Source organism: Penicillium robsamsonii, assembly GCF_028829455.1.
Source record: "Penicillium robsamsonii strain IBT 29466 chromosome Unknown utg000001l_segment0_segment0, whole genome shotgun sequence".
NCBI lineage: Eukaryota > Fungi > Ascomycota > Eurotiomycetes > Eurotiales > Aspergillaceae > Penicillium > Penicillium robsamsonii.
The window spans coordinates 2,499,627-2,515,051 of record NW_026643219.1 but is presented as its reverse complement, the minus strand read 5'-3'; the positions used below and the strand labels follow the sequence as shown (position 1 = coordinate 2,515,051).

The 15,425-nt window shown below is 49.1% G+C and overlaps 4 protein-coding genes across 4 annotated transcripts; all 4 read left to right on the top strand.

The window, feature by feature from the left end:
• Positions 1-361: 361 nt before the first annotated feature.
• nscA (non-reducing polyketide synthase nscA) lies at positions 362-5,868 on the top strand (the record flags this gene model as incomplete). Its single annotated transcript, XM_057225267.1, is given in 5 exon segments — positions 362-729; positions 794-1,094; positions 1,156-3,482; positions 3,497-4,595; positions 4,657-5,868. 5 exon segments carry the CDS (start codon positions 362-364, stop codon positions 5,866-5,868), a joined length of 5,307 nt encoding a protein of 1,768 aa, XP_057089283.1.
• Positions 5,869-9,068: 3,200 nt separating this feature from the next.
• N7447_000990 (Major facilitator superfamily domain general substrate transporter) lies at positions 9,069-11,252 on the top strand (the record flags this gene model as incomplete). The annotated part of the gene is made up of 6 exons (XM_057225266.1): positions 9,069-9,109; positions 9,165-9,239; positions 9,313-9,576; positions 9,627-10,756; positions 10,826-10,940; positions 11,000-11,252. 6 exons carry the CDS (start codon positions 9,069-9,071, stop codon positions 11,250-11,252), a joined length of 1,878 nt encoding a protein of 625 aa, XP_057089282.1.
• Positions 11,253-12,226: 974 nt separating this feature from the next.
• N7447_000989 (uncharacterized protein) lies at positions 12,227-14,103 on the top strand (the record flags this gene model as incomplete). Its single annotated transcript, XM_057225265.1, has 3 exons — positions 12,227-13,256; positions 13,315-13,643; positions 13,693-14,103. 3 exons carry the CDS (start codon positions 12,227-12,229, stop codon positions 14,101-14,103), a joined length of 1,770 nt encoding a protein of 589 aa, XP_057089281.1.
• A 644-nt stretch (positions 14,104-14,747) lies between these two features.
• Positions 14,748-15,392, top strand: N7447_000988 (oligoribonuclease; the record flags this gene model as incomplete). The annotated part of the gene is made up of 1 exon (XM_057225264.1): positions 14,748-15,392. One exon carries the CDS (start codon positions 14,748-14,750, stop codon positions 15,390-15,392), a length of 645 nt encoding a protein of 214 aa, XP_057089280.1.
• Positions 15,393-15,425: the final 33 nt, after the last annotated feature.

The following is a 15,425-nucleotide window of genomic DNA, read 5'->3' as shown; positions in this document are numbered from 1 at the left end:
AGTAAAATGTGGATGACGAGTCTCATGAAAAGGGTACTCCGTGTTCGTCGTGTCAAGCACGACGTGCCAGGTCTAGCGCCCATGACTCCCTGCGAATACTGCGCCATAGAATCCTATTATTCTCGATCGGCTAACCGCATAAGCATTAGTCTTTTCTATGGGGGAGCTGCTCGAAGAAACTGACACGGATGGGTCCCTTCGAAAGCTGATAGGGTTATATAGTTCTGTCTCCGGCTATAAAACAGCCTCTCAGTCCTCTCTTCATCGGACATCCCTTCCTTTCACTGCTGTTTGAGGCCATTGTTGTCGATTTAATTGTATTACAGCGAGTTATTGTTGCTTTAGCCGAGACTTTTTCACTATGAATACTCCCTCGTCGGCCTCGGAGTCATCAGGTGACTTCGTCAACGATTTCAGCACCAATGGCTTCACAACAAACCTGATATTCTTCAGCAACGAATTTCCCAATGACGATCTCAAAGATGTTTTCCGCCGTCTCCATAGACATAGCAAGGATAGGCGGTTCACGTTGTTGGCTACATTCCTGGAAAACTGTGCTCGGGTCTTGAAAGAAGAGACCAGCCGTTTACCGCAGCACCTGAGGGAACTCATTCCTCCATTCGAGGACTTATTTACACTAGTGGATGGTGGCCAGTTCCGCCTAGGCCCACTAGGAGCGTCTATGGAAAGCGCCTTTCTCTGTGCCCTCCAAGTCGGGATGATTATTGGGTACGTTCTGAATAAATGACTTTGAACAGAAAGCACCGAACGGACACTAAATATTATCTCTCAGTCACCATGAAGGCCAGCACATTGATTACGACCTCACCGCCGAGAATACGGTTCTCGCCGGATTGAGTATCGGATTGCTCGCCGGCGCAGCTGTTTCACTCTCCAAGAATCTGCATGACCTCACTACCACAGGTGCTGAGAGTGTTCGGGTTGCTTTCCGTCTTGGAATCTACATCGACGAAATCTCTCGAACGGTAGAAGCTCGGGATCCTGGTGCACCTCCCCAGAGCTGGGCTTATGTCGTGACTGGGATGTCTGCAAAAGATGTCCAGCAGGAGATCGACCAGTACAACGCCGACACCGTAAGTGTTCTAAATGGTAACTAAGCAACAAGTGAATCAAGCTGATCAAAATCCCATATAGTGCAATGCTGAACTTACCAAGATCTTCATCAGTGCTGCGGATAAGATCTCAGTCAGTGTCAGTGGGCCACCCTCCCGCCTGAAGGATATCTTCTTGCGTTCGCAGAAGCTTCGGCATTCCAAGTTTCTACCTCTTCCAGTATATGAGGGCTTGTGTCATGCACCTCATTTGTACAATCAGGGGACGATCTGTGATGTTATCAGCAAGCCTGAACCAAAGATCCTGCGCAACAAGCGGGTACAGATTCCATTAATCTCCTCGCAAACGGGGAAGCCTTTCAGTTCATTGTTATCAGGCTTACTATACGAGGAAATCTGCACTGAGCTCCTCACTGGCTCCATATACGTGGACAACGTTACTAGGGGGATCATTGACGGTATCTCCAATTCTCATTCACTTGGCTGCCAGGTGAAATTCTTCCGCACGACCCTTATCTCCAACGGAATCATCTCCGCCATCGAAACAGAACTCCCCCAAGTCAGCATCAAGCGCCAGGATTTGCTAGACTGGGCCCATCTATATTTCGGACCTCGTCAGCCACGACAGTTCAAAGATTCCAAAGTGGCAATTGTTGGAATGGCTTGTCGCCTGCCTGGGGGTGCAGATGACACTGAATTGTTCTGGAAGCTATTGGACGATGGACGTGACACCCACACACGTGTGCCTGCTGATCGGTTCGACCTGGAGACCCATTATGACCCTACTGGAGAGACTGAGAACGCAACGCAAACGCCATTTGGGAATTTTATCAATAGCCCTGGTCTCTTCGATGCTGGATTCTTCAATATGTCCCCCAAGGAAGCCGAACAGACTGACCCAATGCAGCGTCTCGCATTGGTAACTGCGTACGAAGCTTTGGAAATGGCTGGGTATGTCCCAAACCGGACGTCTTCGTCCAACAGCAAACGTGTTGGAACGTACTACGGACAGGCAAGTGACGACTGGCGTGAGCTAAATGCCAGTCAGAATCTTGGAACATACGCCGTTCCAGGTGGTGTACGTGCCTTTGCAAACGGTCGTATCAACTACTTCTTCGGGTTCGCTGGTCCAAGTATCAATCTCGATACTGCTTGTTCAAGTGGCCTGGCTGCTGTTCAAGCTGGATGCTCAGCACTCTGGGCGGGAGAAGCTGATACCATTGTTGCTGGCGGTCTGAATGTGATCACCGATCCTGACAATTATGCTGGACTTTGCAACGCGCATTTCCTATCGAAAACTGGCCAATGCAAGGTCTGGGATGAGAACGCCGACGGCTACTGTCGTGCTGATGGCGTTGGCTCGGTTGTTCTCAAGCGAATTGAAGATGCCGAGGCCGATAATGACAACATTCTGGGTGTCATCCTCGCCGCAGCCACCAACCATTCAGCGGAAGCGATCTCAATCACCCACCCACATGCTGGTGCTCAGAAGGATAACTATAATCAAGTCATGCAGGCTGCCGCCGTCAATCCCCTCGATGTGAGCTTTATCGAGCTGCATGGAACTGGCACTCAAGCTGGCGATTCGGTTGAATGTGAGTCGGTCTGCGAGGTATTTGCTCCTGTATCATCACGCCGTCGCGATAATCAATCTCTTCTTCTGGGTGCTGTCAAATCCAACATTGGTCATGGCGAAGCCGCTGCAGGCATTGCATCTTTGATCAAGATGCTTCTTGTCTACCAAAAGAGCATGATTCCTGCTCATATTGGCATCAAGACAAAAATAAACCCCGCCCTCCGCAAGTGTCTGGAAAAGCGCAACATCGGACTTGCCATGGAAATGACTCCTTATCCAAGACGGAAAGGAGCCAGCCGTTACGCTGTTGTTAACAGTTTTGGTGCTCACGGTGGCAACACTACTGTCCTTCTCGAGGATTCCCCTGAAAGACAGGTGGTTGGCACAGACCCTCGGGCAACCCATGTTATTGCAGTCTCCGCAAAGAGCAAGGGGTCGCTGAAGGGCAACATCGAAGACCTGTTATCATATATGGAGAAGAATCCGCTCACTGACCTCGGTGATCTGGCCTACACGGCCTGTGCTCGGCGCATCCAGCATAACTTCAGGGTTGCTACGGCTGCATCTAGTCCTGATCAACTTCGCCGGTTCCTCGAAAAGTCTTTGGAAACTGTCTCCACGCTGCGTCCCGTTCCACTCGATGCTCCCTCTGTGGCATTTACGTTCACCGGTCAAGGGGCCTTCTATGAAGGGATTAGTGCACAGCTGTTTGAGCAATTCCCCTACTACCGTACTCAAGTCGTTCAGTTGGATGATATAGTTCAACGTTTTGGATACCCATCCATCATTCCTGTGATCACAGGGAGTGTCGAAACCCCCGGTGTCTCCCCCTTGTTACTCAGCTAAGTGTCCTCGTTGTGGAGATTGCTTTGGCGAGGTTCTGGGCCTTTTTGGGCATTCACCCTACTGCTGTAGTTGGGCACAGTCTTGGTGAATACAGCGCTTTGGTTGTTGCAGAAGTGATCTCTGCAGCGGACGCGATTCTGCTCGTAGGACAGCGCGCATTCTACACAATGGCAGAATGTCAGGCTGGAACTCATCTCATGCTCTCTGTTCTAGCCAGCATTGAGGACATTCAGCTTGCTGTCGAACATGTTGGCAAGTACGAAGTGTCATGTCATAATGGTCGGAATGACACAGTCATCAGTGGTACTCGTGATGATATCGTGGAAATCCGCGGAACTCTAGAAGCCCATGGTTTGAAATGCACTCCACTTGACCTACCATTTGCATTCCACACCAAGCAGATGGAGCCAATGTTGGACCTCTTCGAGCAGACTGCCAAGAACATCTCGTTCAATGCTCCCCGTCTCCCTGTCATATCTCCGCTATTGAGCGCATGTGTGTTTGACGGAAAGACCATCAATGGAAATTACCTGCGTCGTGCCTCACGCGAGCCTGTGAACTTTGTTGGTGCTCTCGACGCAGCCCAGGCAATGGGTATCATCGATCCTCAGACAATCTGGATTGATATTGGACCGCAGCCCATTTGTGCTTCGTTTATTACCAAGCATTTCTCAGGCGCAACGGCCTTGCCGTCGCTGAAGAAGAACGAGAACAACTTTGCGACCCTGACAAAGACACTTGCATCACTGCACACTCACGGTGTGGAAATTTGCTGGAACGAGTACTACCGGCCTTATGAGCACACGCATACCCTGCTCAACCTCCCCCACTACCACTGGAACGCGAAGGACTACTGGATTCAATATATTGGAACCTGGACACTTGACAAGGCTCTCTTGAAATACGGACAAACTAAAACCAAAGATGCATGTGACATGCGCGCCAGCTCGGCACTCCGAACTTCTGCTGTGCATCAGATTACCATGGAAGAGATTGGCAACACTACTGGCCAGCTGAAGACTTTATCCGATGTGATGCATCCTGATTTCCTCTCTTCAGTGAAAGGACACACAATGAACAGCTGTGGCGTCGCCACTTCGGTACGTAATCATTATTCTTTTGTTCGCGCTTGCGACTATGGCTAACCGTTCTGATATGCAGTCAATTTGGTGTGATATGGCGTACACCGCCGGAGATTATCTATTCAAGCGTATGAATCCTGCTTGCAAGAAAGTGGACATGAATCTGGCAAACATGGAAGTTCTTCATGCCACCATCGCCAAGAAACCCTCGAGTGGTCCTCAACTAATCGCTCTCGAGTGCAATCTGAACATGCCTTCTCGCGCAATGACTCTCGCATGGTATCACTTTGGAGAAAGTGGCACTCGTGACGAAGTACCCTTCGCAACCGCCGACATGTTCTTCGAGGAGGCTGCAGAGTGGCGTGCCGAATGGGACCGCGTATCTCACCTCGTCAGCGGACGCATCGAGGCCCTCAGCCAAATGGCAACCGCGGGAGTCTGTAGCAGAATATCCAAAAACATGGCCTACACTCTGTTCAAGAATGTGGTTGATTATGCTGACAAGTATCGCGGCATGGACTCGGTCATTTTGCATGAATACGAAGCTTATGCTGATATTTCCCTTGTCCCGGAGACATACGGCAATTGGCACATTCCTCCCCATTGGATCGATTCTGTCTCCCACTTGGCCGGTCTCATCATGAATGCCAGCGATGTCTCTAACACCAAGGACTTCTTCTATCTCACTCCTGGATTTGGTACCCTGCGCTTCATTGAGCCCCTTTCGCCTTCTGCAAAGTATCGCAGTTACGTTCGCATGTTCCCTACTAGCGACGTTAATGTCCGTGCGGGAGATCTTTACATCCTTCGCGATGACATCGTTATCGGTATGCTGGGCCAGATTAAGTTCAAACGAGTCCCCCGCTTTTTGATGGATCAGTTCTTCACATCTAGCGGGAAGAGTGCTGCCGGTCCTTCCCCTTCGGTGTCTCCTCAACCCGCACGCATTACTCCTCCTATTCTAGCTGCACCTGTCAAGGAGGTGGCGATATTACCACCACAGACGGTTGAAATCAAGACTACTGAGCCAGTGCAACAGGTAGTGGTCAATGTAGAGACTGATTCTGGTGTCATTGGCGATTGTATTAGCCTGATTGCACGTGAAACTGGCCTCGAGGTCTCTGAGATTACGGACGAGACAACCTTCGCGCAGATTGGAGTTGACTCTTTGATGTCACTTGTTCTTGCTGAGAAGTTCAGAAATGAACTACAGCTCGGTGTCAAGAGCTCTTTGTTCCTTGACTGTCCAACGATTGGAGATTTGAAAGGGTGGATGGAGCAGTACTGTTAAGTAACATCCAATGCATAGAATCAGATTATATACACATAACATAACGGGGCTTGATTTACATTATTTTCTTTCGCATTTCAAATCCCAAATAGGGCCCCGTAAAGACACACAAGTTGGGGCACATAGAGCAGGCATACCATCAACCTCTTTGACATCCCGAAGCCGAGAGCATGCAATCAGGCTACTTGTAGCTACATAGGATAATCTGAGCGACAGGCTCGTGTCTTTAATTGAAAGGCGTTCAAACAGCCGATTACCATTCTCTCCGCGGTGAGACCTAGAAAATGGCGACAAACCCTTGCGTCAATTGCCAAGACCGTATCCGCATCACGGAAGCACACTTTCCAGCTTTTCTCGTTTATAACGGGTCAGCTGGATGTCATCGTCATCCTCGGGACATTTTGGGATTGCTGCAAATTCCGCGGCGGAGAGGTCTCTCGCCCTTTCAGGATCTGCACTATTAGTTCTAAGCAATATCATATTGGCAACAATACGGAAATAATACACTTCACTCTCTTCGAGTAAGCTTTCACCCCTGTGCAGGAACTATTGGTTTCGATAGGGAGAGTACGGTACGGTCACTGTGTCTTTGTTTGGCCCAAGGCAACATTAGCATCAAGAAAAAGCAATTTACCGCTTAGCTTATCCGGATCTAATGTTAGGGATGTTTGTTTAAGAGAAACTTCGTATATCTCTACTACTCATTTGCTTTGCCCCTTGCAGGACACGCGGATGCCCCCTAAATATGCATTGACCACGTGCATCCTTCGGCGGTTAAGAGTACGTGGGAAGGCGTGCAGGCACCCGCAAGACCCCTTCCTGGAAAGACAACCATCACGCAGTGCATAACGACCGAGGACTCTGGTCCTATTCGCTTTGTATGATTCACCGCTTGGATCTCCGCCTTCTGAGAGGTAATTTCTATACTTCGATTGATCCACCTGATATATATTTACAGTGAGAGAGCCTAAAAACACAGTTTTCATGGATATGATTTTTGTATTTCACGATATATGAAGTGGAGAATCTAAATACAAATTGGGATAAGATGATAGTATTACAGATGTTATGGTTATGATTTAACTACGTTATCTGTTTAGAATGATTAGCCGCACACCAATGCACAATTTCTATAAAACTACTTTTCCACATGATTGTCTCCCTTTGTGACTAGGAGTACATATTGGATTGATTGCTATGCTATAATAACCTAGAAAACTGTATAGACGGCGGCTTGTCTGCTGGCAATAAAAGCCAATGGGACTAAGCTCCTTAGTGGTTGCCGTGGACTATGATAGGGAACTGCTCTTCTATACGGAGTAGCATGGCGCATGATCTGGCATGAAGCACGGTACCAAGATCGAACACTTGATCGGCAATGCTACCATTCTGTCCACACTAAGAGCTAGTTAGTTCAAGACTTGTCTCATATAATAACCTAGTACGCAAAGGATACTCTGCATCTGACATGTCAAGTATGCTAAATTGGAAGGCGCAGGGCACGGCGAAAGTGGAGCAGCAGTAACCGAAGGATGTGATCTCAATATTCTACTGTGAATTGTGTCATGACTTGCATGGGGCGTCGAGAGGTTACAAAAGCATCTCTAAATATTTCCCCAAGGGATGACTGAATCAGGATAGGCGACTGTCGATCCCCACATGGCCCACGAGCTTGGCGTTGCAACCCCCAGACACGGGCCGCTCGAGCCTCGAAAGCCACATGTCGCCGGAGACGGTCATAATTCTGGTCCACGTTTTTGTGATGATGCGATCATCTTCCAACGTGCCGCTTTTGTCAGATCAGCATTTAGCCAAGGCATGGAAACACGTGGATATTTGAAGTTGGACTCGGCAAGACAATCATAATTGCTCGGTCTGGGGTTACATTTAAAGCCAACATTCATTGCTCTAAGCGAAAAACGGTAACTCTGGGGCGGATTGGGACCGGCATGATCCTAGCAAAGATCGGGATCGAAGTATTGGCGTAAAAGCGTCCGATATTTCCCTACGGCTTTCCATGCCGGTCTCCGGGGGGTAATTCGTCCCCGAAGACTTAAGGTTGTATTTGGCTAATTCGGTACACTAGACTGCGTTAGCGCCAAGCAAATGGCTCGCAATTCTGCCCCCGATTGCTAATTTCTTTTTTCTCCCTTTTAAATTCGGAGGGTTCAATTTCAGATGTCATCTACTATATTTCCTATAACCAAGAGAATTTAGATCCCAATGCGGTTCCACTGCGTAAATATCTCGGGCTACGTGAAAGCCGGAGCCCTGTTCACCGGAAACAAGCATGAACGGCAGAAATTACCGTGATTTAAGCCTCAGTTAGCGTCAATCGACTGGCCAGATGCCTAATTTCTAGTCCATGCCCAGAGACTACCTTAGCGCGATACAATTTGTAGAATGTGGCGCCAGGCGCCCAATATCGAGATCCTAATACCTTGCGACAATTACTTTCCATATCTGGATATGGGACTATGGGTGGGGTAGAGTTTGATTGCACATGAAGTCAAGGGCCGCATAATTAGACGATAAATCTGGGGAATGGTTCACTTTCGATTCGGACTTGAACGGGTCTGGACCGGGATCCCGGTCGAGAGCCAAATGGGTTCTTGTCCAGATGCATGCAGTGGTTGGACCGAGAGTCTCATACTTGTTTCTAGTACTTGGCAGAGAATATAGCCTCTAATGTAGCATTTTGCCGAGCCCAGGTCTTTCCACTAAGGGTCGAAGGCTTACCGTAAGAGTGGAGTATGTCTTTCTCCATTTTCTTACGGTTTGGGATTTCCCCACGGGCAATTACACGCGGGACCCCCGGATTAGATCCGTTTCGGGAAGTAGATCAGAGGGAGGTAATGACAATAACGTGCCTTTTTAGCATTAGTCTTGAGGTTTTGACATCTTTTATTCCAGCCAATGAGATGTGCAACTCTTGTCAAACGGACTGCCCTGGGAAAAGATTGGGGAACATATAAAGACGGTCCCCTCCCCCCAATGTCAGTAGTTACCATTCACCACTTTGCTTGTCTCTAGAGACTAATTTTCAAACGAGATACTGCGGTAACCAAAGCTGTTGGTTTTCCAGCTCCTTCTTTCCATCAATCTTTCTCTTTCCTCTTTTCTACATAAGGGTCAGCTAAGCCCACAGGCCTGTTTATTTCTTGGTCCCCTATTAACAGCTTGACTAGACAGTCTTCCAAATGAATAAAGAGGATATCACTGAGGTGGACTCTGGCCAGCAGTGAGTCTTACATCCTTCTTGGTCGCTTTGTCATGCTCATGTCAGTTTCACATAGTTCCAGCGATGATCAAAACAGCGCTGAGAAGGGATGCTTTGAGCAAATTGACCTTCACAACAATTTGTCCGCCAAGTAAGTTTTGCTTGAGGATCTAGTTCTCCGCTTTTATATTTCCATTTCCTCTCAGTGCCCTAACACCATTCAGGATTAAGAACCCATTGGCCGACTTGACCAAGAACCAAGTGCTCCGCAATGTGGAAGAGTTTGCCGAGGAATACAACGTGACTGATATCCTACCTGAGTTGAAGAAAGGAGCGCTAGTTGCGCGCAATCCTACCGAGTTTGAGACAGTGTCAGACTTGACCGAGCTGGAGCTCAATGCCCTCCGTGACGAAGTGCTTCACAAGTGGCGCCAGCCTAGATCACTTTACTTCACCATTATCCTGTGCTCTATTGGTGCAGCCGTGCAGTATGTAATGCTCCCAGAACACTTTGGGTACACTCCTAACATCAATACAGAGGCTGGGACCAAACTGGATCCAATGGTGCTAACCTGTCCTTCCCCGATGCTTTTGGTATTTCAGATGATCCCAAAAAGAGTGCTCATGCCGATCGAAACCTGTGGCTCGTTGGCATCGTGAACGCTGCTCCCTACATCGCCAGTGCTTGCTTTGGATGCTGGCTCTCGGACCCATGCAACCGAATCCTGGGCCGACGCGGTACAATCTTCATGTCATCTATCTTTTGTGTTCTTACCCCCATTGGCTCTGCAGTAGCCCAGAGCTGGGTACAGTTGTTTGTGGTCCGTCTCCTCCTCGGTATTGGAATGGGTCTCAAGGCCTCGACAATTCCGATCTTTTGCGCCGAGAATACTCCTGCTATTATCCGCGGTGGTCTAGTCATGTCCTGGCAGCTCTGGACCGCTTTTGGCATTTTCCTTGGATTCAGTGCCAACCTTGCTGTCAAGGATACCGGTAAAATATCCTGGCGTTTACAGCTGGGATCGGCCTTTATCCCGGCTATCCCTCTCCTATTCGGTATCTATTTTTGCCCAGAATCACCTCGCTGGTACATTCGACGGGGCGAGATGGGTAAGGCATACAAGTCTCTGTGCCGCCTCCGTAACACGTCTTTGCAGGCTGCTCGCGACCTCTACTATATCCATGCCCAAATCAAGATTGAAATGGACATCATCGGCAAGAGTAACTATGTCACCCGCTTTATTGAGCTCTTCACTATTCCTCGAGTCCGCCGTGCTACTCTTGCCTCGTTCGTTGTCATGATCGCTCAGCAGATGTGCGGTATCAACATCGTTGCCTTTTATTCGTCTACTGTCTTCAAGAATGCCGGCGCAAGTGATACACAGGCTTTGTTTGCGTCCTGGGGATTCGGCCTGGTTAACTTTGTGTTCGCCTTCCCTGCTATCTGGACTATCGATACATATGGTCGTCGGACTCTATTGTTGTTCACTTTCCCGCAGATGGCATGGACTTTGCTTGGCGCTGCTTTCTGCTTCTGGACTCCTGAGGGTACAGGTCACCTGGCTTCGATTGCATTCTTCGTCTTCCTATTCGCCGCATTCTACTCTCCCGGTGAAGGACCCGTGCCGTTCACATATTCGGCGGAGGTATTCCCTCTTTCCCATCGAGGTATGCTTTTTTAAAATTTGGATTCTCCTTTTGACTTGACATGGTGTCTAGAACTAACATTGATATCAGAGGTTGGCATGTCCTGGGCTGTGGCAACCTGCCTGGGTTGGGCTGCCGTGCTTTCCATCACGTTCCCCAAGATGTTGAGTGCAATGACGGCCACTGGAGCATTTGGCTTTTACGCGTAAGTCTTTCTACCGACTTTACAACTGTGTCAACAACATCTCTAACGATGAAATATAGCGGCCTGAACGTGACTGCAATGGTCATGATTTTCCTCTGGGTTCCCGAAACTAAGCAGCGCACCCTTGAAGAGCTCGATTATATCTTTGCAGTTCCTACTCGGGTCCATATGAAGTACCAAGTCACCAAAGCTCTCCCGTACTGGTTCAAACGCTACATCTTCCGCCAGAATGTCAAGTTGGAGCCTCTCTACCAGTTTGACCACATTGCAAGTGGCAACGAGGTTGTTATCTCTGATGATGTGAAGTTGTAGGTTGGTCTGGGGAACTGGCTTTTTGAATCCTATGATTTTTTTTTATTTCCGTGTTAGAGCCGACAGTGTCTAATTACTTTTGGAGTTTTTAGATATTCAAGTAACGAATGAAGCACTATGGATGTTGAATCTAATGATATTTACCACAAGAATGGCAACCACTTCAGATATTAGAAGCATTAAGCCGATTTCTCGTATCTATTCAAATGTATAGAAGAACATCCAAAGTAGGGAAATCGTGCTCCACAATGTTTCGCGGAATCCATGGTTGCTAGATCATCTGATGCGGAGATATGATCATTGGGATCATTTCTATGATTTGCATTTTCATTATATTTAGACATAAATATGTCCAAATGATACTATCTCACCAGGGAAAGTCATGAGGTAAACTATAAATGACTATAAATGTCTTATATGTAGGCATGCTATAGCCTACTATAGGCTTTGATAAGTGTATCACGTGGGAGTTTGGGGGGATGGCAACGCTCATGTTTTGGTCCACTCCCGCCCCTCACCTTTTCCCTTGAGAGAGCTCAGTACTTTTCTTAATTCCATTCTTTCTGTTCGGATTTCGAGGTTGTTTGTGCTTTGAGCCCAAGAACCTCAGTGTGTGTGTTTCAGCCCAATCCCAAGGAATTCCATGACCTCACCCCGTCATCGTGACTCTCCTTTTTGAACCCCAGAAACAAACACACCAGCAGCTGCAGTGGAGCTCAAAGGAACTGCTGTGGGCTGCTGGGTGAATCGAACCCACTACCTTGACCGCCTCCCACCTATAGCTTATTCTCTCAACACCCAAGCAGGGGAAAAAAAAATACGAAGTTCGCCTATCCTCAATTTGGCGTCACTTTTCTTGTGTTTTTGCCCGAAGTATTTCTTGTCTTAGTTGCGGGGCAGATCTGACCCTGCGCCTTCGCTGGACTCTCCTCCCCACAGTGCAACATCCATATCCCACTTAACCCTTTCTCACCATGCCCTGCTTCAAAGGGCTTGCCGTGAGCATCCACACCCCCGATGGCCCGATCTCCGAATATTCCATTCAACGCCATTCTCGAGCTTCGCGCATAGGTTGTTTTATTCCTGTCCCGCCACCCAAAATTCCCGAATCTGGGACCGGCAAGGCGGAGCAGTCAACCTTCGCCATTTCCGTCACCCTCTTAAACCCCGAGCAAGATGTTCCGTACTCGACACCAAAGCCGACAGCGGAGTGCCCTTCGCCCAAACCAAAGGTCGTGGGTAAATTGCCCGGTGAGCCAGGTCAAATCGCCGGGACGGTCGCACCATACCAGGGCTTGACAAACTCGCCGAACGAGACCGTGGCCGCATATATCTATTTCGACGGAAGGCAGAAGGAGGAGGTGGCTACACTTCTGCGGCGCGGAGAAGAGACATGGGTGAATTCACGTTGGGTCAGCGTGCCGGATAGCGAAGGCGGGGGAATCGCCGAGCGTGAATTCTTGTTCCGCGAGGTCGGACTAGAGCGCTGGCTTAATGGATTGGACCTGGAAGGCAAGGATGCGGCGGCCAAGATTGAACGTAGGCGGCAGAAGATGGAGAAGCGACGTGCGAAGCGTGCGGCTGAGGAGGATCCGACCGCCATGGAATTGGAAGACAGCCATCCTGCCAAGTCCAAGACTATTATGCGATACGGAAATGATGAGAAGTCGCCTCTCGAGGATGTTTCAGACGACGACCTCTCTTCCGACTCTGATGACGATGATCCAATTCCCGAAACAGCGGGCCAGATTAAAGTTGCTTTGTTCCGAGTTTTGGCGTCCGGAGAAGTCAAGCGTGGAGAGTACTCCCCACAATTTGATGCTCATGACGATGAGGAGGGTGGCCAGGATAACAGCGGCGGAGGAGATGCCGATGTTGACCATACCACAAGTTTTGCAAAGCCAAAATCACTCGACCCGAAGACCATTAGTACGCAGACGGTTACTGGTATTGACCCGACTGATAAACCATACGCTGTCTTCACTTTCATGTACCGTGGCGAACGTGAGTATTTTCTGGATCCCTTTTGACAGCGATCGTTTCTAATTCTAAATGAACGTAGGTCAATTGCAGAAGATGGGTATCTTGAAAGACCCCAAGGTGCAAGAGACGCCTGCTGCCACCAAGCGCAAGTCCCTACAAGCTGATTTCGCAAACCTTGGCCCTATCAAGCCGGGGGGCTCTGTTGGATTCCTTAATTTCCGCGACACCGAAGCCAAACCGCGGAAGGGAAAGAAGAGCGCCGATGACATGGACAGCGATGACGACGACACCGATAACCCCATACTTGGCAAGGCAGACGACGAAGAAGCCAAGGATGACGATCGGTTTTTGTCTCCAGATGACATTCAACGCCAGGGAGAGCTAGCAGAGAGCCTGCGGAAGATTCGAGTATGTACAATTCTAACATTCTATCAATTATATGTTAACAATCCTCCAGCTCAAGCGTCAGCACTCCGCGGAACCACCTGGAGGCAGTGTTGGCGACTCCGTCGATACCCCGGCTCCTGGATCTGGACCCACGCCACCTGCAAACGAACGCTCAGTGACCCCGCCAAAGGCTGCCGTAACTGGATCTGCAGGTGTGCCCTCTGAGCCGTCTCAGCTATCTGCTGAACCAGAAGATGGTTTATTTGGTAGTCCACTGAAGAAACAGCGGGCGAGTGTCTCGACTGCAGATGAGAATGCCCTTCGACGCCGGATCGCGGAGTCGTCCGGTCGAATCAATGAAGTTCTGGGCTCTTCCGCTCCTACGGACTCTACTTTTACTAGCCCAAAGTCATTCGGAGATGGGTTCAGCCTCACACCTGACCTTTCTGCTGGACCCCCAACAAACGATGAGGAGTTGTAAGGCTGTCGTGGTTCAAAATAGGTTACTTCTGGGTGGTCTGATCTCGATATCTCGTTTGAGCCATCGGGCTTGATAGGCCATTATTCTTCGCTTTGGAAAGCACTCGTTTTTGCCGTGATCTTATAGATCAACTAGGATTTTGTAGGATCCTCCTTGCCATTTACTGGGTCCTTCAAATAGTCATTTTGCTTTTCTACAATTACGCCGTTATGTCCACTACCTACAATACAGGGAACATGTTGAAGGAGAAATACATTTGCTGCACCCATCGGGGCAGCCAGATTCTGAATTTAAATCCAAAAATAAACGTAGGTGGAAAGATTGTAATTTATACATCGTAGCAGTATACATTTCAAAGGTTCCCGGGGTCCGACTGCCGTTGTCAAGCATTGGCTGAAGCGGCTTAAATCCCGATAAGCTTCTAGACCCTGAGAACCATAGCTCAAAACAATATACCTATTTAAAACTCATCAACTACACATCCATGCTGAGAAGTGTCTTTCTACCTGCTTCTGCATTACGCAATGTTCTGGCCCAGCCCGGCTTTCTCCACCAAGTGAGAGATTCTGCCAAGCCCCAATTGAACCTCAAATCATTAACAGCTTCAGCAGCCTAGAATAACCCCCATCCGCCACAAATCCACGATGCCGCTCGAACGCTCAACAGACCCTTTGGTCTGGATCGACTGCGAGGTATGGCCAAACACCCCATCTCCAATAGAAATCCCCGTACAACGCGTTTCGCAATCCCCAACCACTAACCTCTTCCACAAGATGACAGGCCTGGACCCGGAAACCGACAAAATCCTCCAGATCTGCTGTTTCATCACAGATTCCCAATTAAACCTCCTCGAACCGACCGGCTTCGAAACGATCATCAACGTCCCAGACTCCACCCTTGACGCGATGTCGCAGTGGTGCATCGACACACACGGACGCACGGGCCTCACCGCCGCCGTGCGCGCCTCGACCACCTCCCCCTCCACCGCCGCAGAGTCCCTCCTCGCCTACATCCGCCAGCACATCCCGGTCCCACGCACTGCCCTGCTCGCGGGAAATAGTGTTCACGCAGATAAGGCTTTCCTTGCTTGTGCGCCGTACTCGCAGGTGCTAGATCATCTACATTATCGCATTCTAGATGTTAGTTCATTAAAGGAAGCAGCGCGGAGGTGGGGCAGTGATCAGATGCTTGAACAGGTCCCGGCTAAGCGGGAGGTTCATCTTGCTAGGGATGATATTCTTGAAAGTATTGAGGAGATCCGGTTTTACAAGGAGAAGCTGTTTGGGTGATGGCGTGGCTGATATGGTGGCTTGCTTGTCTCT